General features: G+C 40.3%; 1 protein-coding gene across 1 annotated transcript in view; it reads right to left on the reverse strand.

The window, feature by feature from the left end:
• Positions 1–12,188, reverse strand: part of LOC149256245 (protein CTR9 homolog) — a 194,752-nt gene that overhangs the window by 102,232 nt on the left and 80,332 nt on the right. The window contains exons 4-9 of the mRNA XM_089460704.1: positions 2,108–2,208; positions 1,462–1,515; positions 1,219–1,335; positions 909–972; positions 425–639; positions 144–228 (exon numbers count right to left, since the gene is read on the reverse strand). Coding sequence (XP_089316830.1) covers positions 144–228; positions 425–639; positions 909–972; positions 1,219–1,335; positions 1,462–1,515; positions 2,108–2,208 — 636 coding nt within the window. The remainder of the gene's footprint in view (positions 1–143; positions 229–424; positions 640–908; positions 973–1,218; positions 1,336–1,461; positions 1,516–2,107; positions 2,209–12,188) is intronic.

Below are 12,188 nucleotides of genomic sequence, written 5' to 3' on the forward strand. Positions count from 1 at the left end.
TTATTTTGAATATGGTGATTATTGCAGTTATAGCTAAACTTCTATATGTCTTGACTGTGTAAATTCATAACCTTACTTATGTTTACACTTACAATGGTTTTCTCACAACTGTTATGAAAAGAATATAAGATTTTGAAACTCACCATAGTAAGGCAACACAAAATCCTGAGGCCTCTGGCTTTCCTTAACTGATGCCATGTAGTAGCGTCCTGCAGTCTCATAATCACCCTGCACAAGTAATCATAAAAGCACCACCTGAATCTTCCGATTAGAAATGCTAGATAGTAGTTACAACAGATCATACAAGACAGCAAGGACTATTATCAGGGGATTTCTCTCACATGATTTAATCTTGATCACCTGAATGAGCACACAAAGTATCAAAATGCTTAACAATGAAAGCATAAAATACAAGAGGCTAAACCTTGCTATGATAAGACCGTGCAAGATTATAATAAGAATGAGATTTCATCAAAGCATGATCCGTTGAAGCAAGAGCAGTCTCAGTTAACTGCTCTACAAGAAAATGTTGCCCCGTGAAGAAAAAATGGTTGGCTAAATGATTTAAAGCCATTGCACAGTATGGATATAACTCAAAGGCCCTCCGCATTTTTTCCATTCCTTCGTGAATGCCTTCCGCTGCAACCAAATTCCATATGTTCATCAAACAAACATGATCTCCAAGTGTTGAGAAGTAAATAACTATAATATTTGCCACATCATTTGAAGATAACTTTCTGAGGCATTTGCAGTCAAACACTGCCTGAAAGTACATATTAACATGTAAAGCAAAAGCAATTTGAGACTGTAACATAAGGATTATAAATTTATAATTGATAAATGACCACTGAATCTTGAAATGGATATAAACTTCCTCACCAAAACTAGTACACATTAGTTATACTCACATTCATTCATTTGCAAATCCATTATTCCAAGTGCCACCAAAGCTTCCACATTTTCAGGGTCTAACTGCACATGATAAATTGAAATTTTCGAAGTGACTAAAAAATGCAATTTGACCTAAGATGTCAGAATATTCAATATTAAAACTGCCATGTGTTTTGAAAGTTGAAATACTTCATCACCTCAGAAAATAATGATTCTGGCTGCTACAAGATTAAAACAATAGCCTTAATAACCATAAAATGAAAACAGATTATGACAGTAGAAAACACTAGAAAAAGAAAGAAGAGGGTGCAAGGAAGTATCACATGCCTGTAAAACACGCTCAAAAGCTTGTCTGGCTTTCCTGAACTGACCCAGTTTATACCGACACAGACCTAAACCAAGTCTCACCGCTGCGGGGCACCCGGGATAAACTTGCAAAGCTTTCTTCATTATTGCCATATGAAAATTCCAAAAAATTTAGAATAAAGAAGTCATAGAAAATAAAAGTTATCAAATGTAAATTTTAATCAACGGCAATTAAAATATTTTAAATTTCAGTTAGATACAAACCTTATACAGCTCCAATGACTCGGTATATCGTCCACGGTTGAATTGTACACATGCCTACACAGAGCAGATCTCCACTCTATTAGAATTTCACTGCCAATAAGATTTAACCCGCTAATTGATTTTGAACATTTCCAGATGAAATCATTTATGATTGCAACAGTTAACTAATCATCAGTACCATCAAGGCTTTCTGTCAAAAAAATCACAAATAAAAGAACATGGGATTGATTTAGCAAGCAACCGCACAGAAAGAGAAATTCACAGCAAGCTAAGTATGAATATATCAAAGAAAAAAAAATGACATTGAAATTTGTATTTATGTCCACTAAAGATCGTATAGGTCAAAGAAGTGACTACAACCAGCTATAATAAACAAGCAAAAGAGAGCAAATACTATGGTAATTACCGCTTGGCTCTACTAGATAAACATTCTGGGTCGCTAATCCATCCAGATATTTTAAGCTAATCATATTGTTATGATGTCATCATGTTAAATACAAAGGGGCCAATAAGAAAGATTACTATAGAAATTTAAAACTTATAAGCTGACAGGTTGAAACCATGTGCATATGAACCACATAAACAGTATAGCCAGTAACCATACTAAAATTTTCATTCTTGTATTTCACATAGATGCAAATCATACCTGTCCAAGAAGAGCAGGAATATTATCAGCCTGTCCATCTAGTACAATTTTGAATGCACCATATGCTTGTTCAAGATCACCTTTTGCTAGAAGCAGCTGGCCTGTATAGCAATGTATAAACATCAATAAATCCTTTAAAACACGGGTGTAATCTCTTTTTAATTATTTTATAAATTTTGATACTTCAGATTTCTTCAGAAAAATTCCACAGAAAAAAAATGCCACAAAAAATATTTGTGGTAATCGAAATAGATAAACCAGAGGCAAAAATATGCAGCAACAAACTAAGCCAGTTATTTTATTAATCATATCAAGAAGGTACATGATGACAACTTTTTCTAAATGCCAAAATTTATTTACTGGAAACCTGGCAGATGGCGATGCGAGCTGCTGCAAATTCGGACTCCTGGACACTGGTGCAATTTGATCTTCCTCGCTTTGTTAAGTACCAATGGAGAACCTGAAGTGGTTCTCACTTGACTAGCTAGAGAGGGTCTTTCAGCACTAAAACTAGTTTTACTGTAATATCTGTAGGGAGGATAGTCTCACCCCCAAAGAATATCTACACTAGGGTTACCAACCCCCATACATGTTAATTTTTCATCAATTGTTTTATGCTGCAACTATTACTTCAACAATATTGAATAGCATCCAATTTAACAATTTCCACTTCTTCAATTAACCAAGAACAATTATACAAATGCCCAATGAAAGACAGTCAAGAGACAAGAGACACAATATTTGGTCAATGACCAGGGAAAAACCCCACAAGGGGGAAAACCCTTTGCAATTCTTCTATTAGATTGTCTTCAAATGTTCAGCAGAGAGAGTACATCATCTAACAGTCAAAGTCAAACTTTCACAAGCCAATATCCAATATCTAGTCAAGTCAAAAATGTCAAGCTATTTGTCAAATTAGAGAATAGAGACAAAAATCAACTCTTGAACAACTGCAGATCTGACCAAGTCAACAGCAGCAAAGTCAACAGTCAACCCTCCAAAAGAGCTTTGTCAAGACAGCATTAAATGCAGTCTAGAATGCTGGTCAAAGTCAGCCCAAAACAGCCAGTCAAACTTGATCAAGGTCTGCACTTGTTTCTATGGACAGCCTTGAAGTCAATGCTAACGAACCTGCCCAGATTTCCTTGATCTTTGTGCCCTCCAATGTGGGCTAGAGAGACAGAGATATTCCAACCAAAAACGCAATCAAAGATGGTCAAACAGTCCTTGGACAACGCTGGTCAACACCCAGAAACAGTCCTGCAATTTGGCCCAATCAGAAAATGACTTCTGTCCTTCGCATGTGTGAGAGACACCCTGCAATTCTGAGCTGTATGGACCACTGTTGCAGGAACCGCCCCTCCCCCCCCCCAATGATCTGAAGGCAGAACCGCGTCCCGTACAGATCCGCCACCGATCCTTCGGCTGATCCACGGTTCCGCCTTTTTTTGACGATTCCTGGAAAATTGGATCAGTGGGGGCCCAATCTGTGGTTCCTGCTACCCGATCTGCGGATCCGGAAAGGATCAAGTGCGGATCTGTGGAGGTTCGAGTGTGTATCCACCACGGATTGCAAGCAGATCCGAGAGAAAGTGGACGGTTCATACAGTTCCATGCGGATTTTTATGTTTTTTTTTTTTTTTATTTCGAACTATTATGTGAGGAACTCTACACTTTCCGAATACTCCCAAGGTGCACCTTGATGCTCCCTAGACGCTTCCTAGATGCTCCCTAGTGGTAATGTTTAAAGTAAAAGTGACATTCTCATTTATCTTTCATTTCCATCATTTTCCTTAAATTTTTAACATTACCATGAAATGACTCAAGATGTTTGAGAGTGGTTCCAACCTCATTAGACTTCATATGGAGAAAATAGCATTTCATATCCCATTCAAAATTCAACGGACTTAACAGTTTTTAGGATCAATGGGATTGCGGCATTTCATTGGATTATATCATGTATGAGGGCATGTGATTGGCATTTAATAAAGAGCACCAATGTTGGTGTTGTTGATTGTTGAACTCCTTTGTCATGGCCCTAACAATTATGCACCCTTCACTCTTGTCAAAATCATTGATCAAGCATGTTAAGCTTTCTCTACCATATTATAAGGCCTTGATTAAGTTGTTTGATCAAAATTAGGCAATGTTGACTAATATCCCTATAGAATTGAAGTAGAGGCAAAGGCTAGACAAGAGAAGAGGAATCTAGATTCTAGATGGTTGATACTGGAATAATTAATCATTGATATACAATGGATGCCGTATCTATCTTGATTTATGTAAAAATATGCATGTTTTCATGTCTTCTACAACTAATTTGATATTTTGGGTGTTTTCTTTAATATGAATGCAAAAAAATAAAAAATAAAATATATATATATAGTAGACGCTTTTGATACACTTTGCTTCCTAGATTTTTGGGAAATGACACTTCTGCGCCCCCGCTTCGTGAAACATTGGTACGGGCCAATTACATGAGGAGAGAGACATGTTGAATTGATAAGGTGCCAAATGAGGACTTGTCTTGTATTTATATGAGATGGAGGAGGGCTAATTTGATCTAATTGACCCCAAGTCGACCTTGATAAATTATGCAACTATGGGCTTGACCTCAAAAATCCACTTTCCCTTAATCTGAATTGAGTGCTTCAAAAGTCAATTTTGGTCCTCTAGAAAAGAGGAATTTAATTCAATGGTTGGAATTTGTCACTAAGCTGCCAAATTAACACTCCCTCTCAACTTGGGAGAAATTCCAATCGAATCATGTGATCATCACATGCATGTTGTCATCATGTTATGTACATCCTTAGTCATGTTTGCTTGTCTCTGCTCATCTCATGTTGATCATTCTCGAATCTAAAGGAGAAGAATCGCTACAGGGGAGCTCCAGCTACCACCCTATCTCTATCATCATCGGGGAGATTTTGTTTACACCCAAAATCATCATCATCGTCGTCGTCGTCGTCATCATCGTGGTCATCATCATTAGGGAGCCATGGCTACCACCCAAAACCAAAGACAATGGGCGAGATCAACCTACCCCAATGTTAAGGATCACACTCTATCCCAAAGTCCCTCACAATAGGTGAGATCAACTTACTGAAGGTAAGGATCACACTCTACCTAATTGTCCCTGATCATCCATCTTAACCCTAAAGAGTCATATGGTTGAACACTTGCATCCACCAACTTGGGTGAGATCCACCTACTGCAAGGGGTAGGGATCACATCATCGCACTCTATCCCAAGTCGTTCAACCCATTGGCCAGACGGGAGAGCTTATCCCACAGAGTGGGCAGGACACTAACTAGGGCTTACTTTGACTAGGGGAGATCCCAGGTCTCAACATCCTATTAGTCAGAGGTCTCTCATCCCCAGGAGCCCTATAACTCCATTCCTCACCCTGGGAACTCATCCAGGGGGAACAGCAATGCTCAGTGTTCTTGATCAACCAAGACTCTTATTTGAAAGGATCATCTCAACCAGTCCAAGTTGCTCCCTAAAGACCAAGAACTTCCCTTTCGACAAAGCCTTGGTGAGGATATTAGCTATTTGCTCATCTGTCGAAATGTGAAGTCTCAAAGCTCCTCTTTGCACCATATCTCAGATGTAATGATATTTGATCTCTATATGCTTAGACTTGTCGTGGAACACAGGATTCTCTGACAAACGAATCTTGCTCTTGTTGTCATAATAGATAATTGTTTGTCCAAAACCTGCTCAAATAGCTCTCCAAAGAGCCTCCTCAACCAAACTGCTTCACAACTTGCCACGCTACCCTGCAATATATTCGGCCCCAGTGGTGCTAAGGACTACGGACTCCTATTTTCAGCTCATCCAAGATATCATGGCAAATCCCAATCTAAAACGGCATCCTGAGGTACTCTTCCTATTGATAACATTACCAGCCCAATCTGCATATGTATATCCACCTGGTCTAACATCTCTGGCGACATATCTCAATACAAGGTTAAAAGTCCCATGTAGATATCTCAATACATGTTTGGCAGGGACCCAAACTACGTGTTGAGTCTCAATCAAAAAATGGCACAAAGTGTTAATAGTGAAGCATATGTCAAGGCAAGTGTTCACGAGAAACATCAAAACACCAACCAATTGTTTATACTCAGAGGAGTTTGCTAAGTCCAATCCACCAACCTCTCCACAGAGCTTCTTGAAAATCATCTCCATAGGTGTAGGCAAGGACTTGCACTCAACCATGCCAAATCTCTCTAGCAATTTCAAAACATCTTTTCCTTGTGAAAGGAAAATCTCGCCTGGCTTTTGCCATACTTCTAGTCCCAAGAAATAGTGCATCAAACCAAGGTATTTCATCTCGACTTTGGAAGCCAACTCCCTCTTACATTCTAGAATGAGAGGGTCTACACCTATTAAGAATAAGCCATCAACATATAATACCAAAATGAGAGGCATACCTTGGATCGTTTTGAAGTACAAGTTTGGATCAGCATTGCGTCTTGTAAATCCTAGCTTCATCAAGTAACTATCAATGCAAGCATACCAAGCACGAGGGGCTTACTTCAATCCATAGAGAGCTTTCTTTAATTGACATACATGGGTCTTCCTGTCATGAACTTCAAATCCTGAAGGTTGTTCAACATACACTTCTTCTTGAAGCAAACCATGTAAGAAAGCAGTCTTCACATCCATTTGATGAAGAGTCCATCCTTAACTAGTAGCAAGGGCAACTATCGAATGGATGGTTGTATATCAGGCCACAGGAGCAAATATGTCATCATAATCTTCTCCCTCTTTTTGGTACAATCCACGAGCTACAAACCTTGGCTTGTATTTTTCAATGCTTCCATCAGCGCCATGCTTGATCTCATAGAGTCATTTGGAGGTCACCATTGATCTATCCTTCGGTCTCAGCACAACATCCCAAACGTCATTTTTCATAATAGATTCATATTCTTCGGCAATAGCATTCCATACTTGTTCCTTCACGTCTTCTTCAAAGGTATGATTCTCAACTTGAATCATATTGCTCATAGCTACAACATATGCTTGGTACCTGCATGGCTTCTTGTTTTCTCTGAATGTTTTGTGAGTAGCAGCATGTTTCTCAGTATCTTGTAGTGTGTCCTTGAGCCAAAATGGTATTTTCCTAGTTGGAGGATCACTTGGAGGAGGATCCAAGGGTCCATAGGCTCCATGGGATCATCAATGATATCATTCTCAGATTCAGGCACAAAAGGACCTTCTAGAATATCCATATCATCATTCTTTTCTTCAAGAGGAGGAGGAGGCAGAGGGAGGTCCCTTGCTTTTCCAAGGGCAGCATCTTCATCGAATGTTACTAATTTCAACCTTCCTTTGACTAGAAATATATATTCTAAATGCTTTAGAATCTTCACTATATCCAACAAATGTACCTTTTCTTCCTATGGCTTCCAACTTGTTTCTTTTGTCCTTTGGCACATAGAGGTATACGGGCAGCCAAAAATCCAGAGATAACCAATATCAGGCTTGACACCTATTAATACTTCTTCGGGGGCCTTGTTGTCCAAAAAGCTTGATGAGGCACCCTATTTTGAACATATACCACTATGTTTGTTGCTTCAACCCAAAGTAACTTTGGTGGCTTTTGATCATGGAGCATGGCTCGGGAAGCTTCCACAATGGACTTGTTCCTTCTCTCAGCAACTCCATTTTGTTCGGGATTGTAGGGCATAATACCCTCTTTCTTAATTCCTTCTTGCAAAAGTCAATAAATTCATTTGAGATGTATTCCCCACCGTTGTCGAAACAGAAGATTTTTATTTTCTTCCCTGTATGATTTTCAACCAAAGCCTTGAACTCCTTGAACATTTTGAAGGCCTCATCCTTGTGCTTCAAATAATATATCCATGTCTTTCTTGAGAAATCGTCGATGAAGGTGATGTAATAGAGATGACCACCAAGTGAATGTACAGGCATCAGACCACATATATCAAAATGAATGAGATGAAGGATGTTTTTCGTCTTGTTCTCGCTAAAGGGGAATGGTCCCCTTGTCTTCTTTCCACTAGCACATCCGGGGCATACTCCATCATGTTGAGCTTGAACATCGGTGATCCTAGAGACCAACTTCTTCAATTTTGGAAGAGCATCATAATGAAGATGGGCCAACCTTCGATGCCACAGCTCACTTTGATGATTTGTATTATGGGCTCGTTGTCACAGCTACAACAGCCTCCAAAATTTTGGCCTGCACCCAAAATTCGAAGCCTACCTTGATCTTGCATATTGTCATTGCAAACATTGAGACTCATTGCATGTGTTTTTTCTCTAAGTGCTTTGCTCCCATTTGCAAGAAAATCCAAGTGTCGTCTTTTCACATGTTAAGTGTCACACGATGTATATAAGCTTTTTTTGGTGGTTTCAAGAGGTTATCATTGCGTAAATGAGTTGTTCTTACTATGTAAATATCCATCGCACTCATTTCCAAAATTATAAGCACTGTCACACAAGTGTCGTCACGGTTGTCGCAAAGTGCATCTTTGGTGTCACACTTGTCGTTGCAAAGTTGTCGCACTAAGGGAAGCTTGTTGTTCATGTGTTCTAGATTATCTATGTTGTGTCATCAAGTGTTCTAAGTGTGTGATCAAAGTGAAGTCTTATCACTATTCACATCAGCGTCATCAATCCCACACTTAGCCAAATTCAAAAAAACTTTTGACCAAGCAACTTAGCCTCATTCGGTCCTCTTGAATTGCACATTGTGCAGTCTCAGCCCTCAAGTTGCAACCCTGCTTCTTGGCACTGCGCAATGCATAATTCTTGCCTCCCAGGTTTGTGCACTACACAATCACGGTGCTCAATAAAACAGTGCGAAACACGCATGTGGATTTCCAATGAATTAATTAATTGATGAGCAATCTGAAGCTCGATAATAATACAGAGGTATTTACAATAATATAAACATCAAGTTTCTATGTAGGATATGGAAACAATCAGTTTCATCTAAGAAACTGCTAAAAGAATAAATATAGCAACAACTAAAAGAATGAGCATTAAATACTAAAATAGGAATACTCTAATACCCTCCCTTAATGCTCAATCTATTTACGACACCAATAGACCCTCTGAATTTTACAAACTTATCAGGCCCAAGAGGCTTGGTGAAGATGTCTGCAGGTTGCTCTGTTGTGGGAACATATTGCAGCTGAATGGATCCGTCTTCAACAAGCTGGCGAATGTAATGGCAATGAGTTTCCACATGCTTTGTTCGTTCATGAAAGACTGGATTCTTGGCAAGTTTGAGCACTCCCTGATTATCACAAAACAAGGAAGTAGGACCTGTCTGGGAAACATGCATATCTGCAAGCATACGTCGAAGCCAAACTGCCTCACAGGAGGCCTTAACTGCTCCCCGATACTCTGCTTCTGTTGAGGAGAGAGCCACTGCCTGCTGCTTCTTACTAGTCCAGGTAACAGCACCAGATCCTAGGCTAAACACATACCCAGCTGTAGATTTACGATCATCAACCGAACCGGCCCAGTCAGAATCTGTGTAACCACTGAGTATAGGATTGGAAATTTGAGTGTATAGGAGTCCATAATCAAAAGTGCCACGCACATATCGTAGCACACGCTTTGCTGCTATCCAATGATCAGCTTTAGGAGCTGTCATGAAGCGGGAAATGTAGCTCACTGCAAAACTGATGTCAGGTCTGGTGGCAGTAAGGTAGATGAGACTGCCCACTAATTGCCTGAATAAAGTTTCATCCACAAGGGGAGAGGATGACTGAGCTGAAAGTTTGAGTCTTGGTTCCATAGGAGTCGTGGCCGGTTTGCAATCCTGCATTCTGAACCTGTCCACAAGATTTTTGGCATACTTGGACTGAGAGAGAAAGATGTGGTTTTCAGTCTGCCAAACTTCAACCCCCAGACAGTAAGGAAGAAGTCCCAAGTCTGTCATATCAAAGGTTCTGCATAGGTCTTGTTTGATCCCATGGATCAAATGTGCAGAGCTGCCAGTGATGATAAGGTCATCCACATAGACAACCACAAATAAGATATCATCACTAGTATGCTTGATATACAGGTTTGCATCAGATGGGCTCCGCTGAAAGCCATGATCTGTCAGGTACTGATCAATTTTCATGTACCAAGCCCGAGGAGCTTGTTTCAATCCATAGAGTGCTTTAGCTAATCTACACACTTTCTGTTCTTGACCAGCAACCTTGAATCCTGGAGGCTGCGTCATGTAGACTTCTTGTAGGTCACCATTTAGGAAAGCACTCTTTACATCCATCTGATGAACTTTCCAATTGAACTGAGCTGCTAGGGCAAGGACAAGCCGTATGGTACTCATCTTGGCTGTAGGAGCAAAAGTTTCTTCATAGTCGATGCCTTCCTTCTGTGAGAACCCTCGAGCCACAAGACGAGCTTTATACTTGTCTATGGTTCCGTCAGCTTTGTATTTCACTTTATACACCCATTTGCAGCTGATGGGCTTTTTCCCTGCAGGAAGATCAGAAAGGATCCATGTGTGATTCTTCTGAAGACTCTGGAATTCAGCTTCCATAGCCTGTTCCCACTCAGATGTACCCTTAGCCTCTGAATAGGTTTGAGGCTCAAAAATACTGTGTAGGTTAGCCATAAGAACAAAATTGACTGTAGACTGTTGTTTGCTCTTATGTCTAGAAGTTCTACCTTCAACGAGCTCATCATCCCTGAGATCACCAATGGTTTTAGCCCACCATTTAGGCCGAAGAGTAGAGGAACCAATATCAAGAGGAGGTGGGGAAGGCTCAAGAACAATAGGAGCAGCAAGAGGAGGGTTATTTTCTGGAGGAAGCTCAGATAGAGTATTATCAAACACTGATGCTACATCATCCCTCCCATCAGGTGGACCAACCAGAAGAAGAACACTGTGAGACTGATCCTCAGAACACTGAAAGAATCCTCTGTCTTCATCAAATACTACATCCCGACTGAAGCTAAGACGACCAGTGGCTATATCTATCAGCCTATAGGCCTTGTGATGATCATTGTACCCTGTCATCATGAGTTTCTGGCTTTTGGAATCCAACTTAGAGCGCTTAGCAGCTGGAATCCAAACATATGCAACTGAGCCAAATACTTTGAGGTGACTGATCTTAGGCTTACGGCCAGACCAAACCTCTTCGGGAGTCTTCCCCTTAACAGCCTGAGTGGGTGATCGGTTAAGAAGATAAACAGCAGTAAATACTGCTTCAGCCCAGAATTTGTTCGGAACACTCCTGTGTTGTAACAAGGAATGAGCCATTTCAACAACCGTGCGGTTACGGCGTTCGACAACACTGTTTTGCTGAGGAGTGTAGGGTGTAGTTAACTGGCGTTTGATGCCATGAGTATCACAGAAGTTGGAAAAAGCGGAAGAACAAAATTCCCCCCCGTTATCTATCCTAAGAGTCATGATATTACAGTCAGACTCTTTTTCAACTAAGGTTTTAAACTTCTGAAAGGTACTAAATGCATCAGATTTATATTTTAGAAAATACACCCACATTTTTCTACTGAAATCATCTACAATAAGCAAAAAATATTTGCAAGCAGTGATAGAAGATGTATTCATAGGGCCACAAATATCAGCATGAATTAACTAGAGTACCTTAGAAGCGCGCCAAGATTCTCCATCCTTGAATGAAGACCGATGTTGCTTGACAGGCACTGCATACGCCCAACTGTTGAGTCTGAATATCAGGTAACCCTGACACAAGTCCCTCCCAAGAGAGCTGAGAGAGATACTGCATGTTTAGATGCCCATATCGCTGATGCCACAGAGTGCTGATGGGAGAAACATGCGCTGCTAGAGCCACTTCTGGAGAATCACCAGTGTCAAGAAGCCTGTATAGACCATGATCTTCTAGGCCAACAGCAACTGTAAGACTAGTCTCTCTGTCGATAATGGAGCACTTGTGCGCATTGAACACTACATCAAGATGAGGAGAGTTCCTCATAATCTGGCTGACAGACAGCAGATTAGTTTCCATACCAGGAACATAGTATACATTCAAGAAGATGAGTGTGCGCCCACCATACTGGATCTGAACAGTACCTCTGCCAACCACTGTGTACTTTTCACCTC

This window comes from Pinus tabuliformis, chromosome 7 (assembly GCF_031772625.1).
Source record: "Pinus tabuliformis cultivar Carrire ecotype Pingquan chromosome 7, CPIR1, whole genome shotgun sequence".
NCBI classification, from domain to species: domain Eukaryota; kingdom Viridiplantae; phylum Streptophyta; class Pinopsida; order Pinales; family Pinaceae; genus Pinus; species Pinus tabuliformis.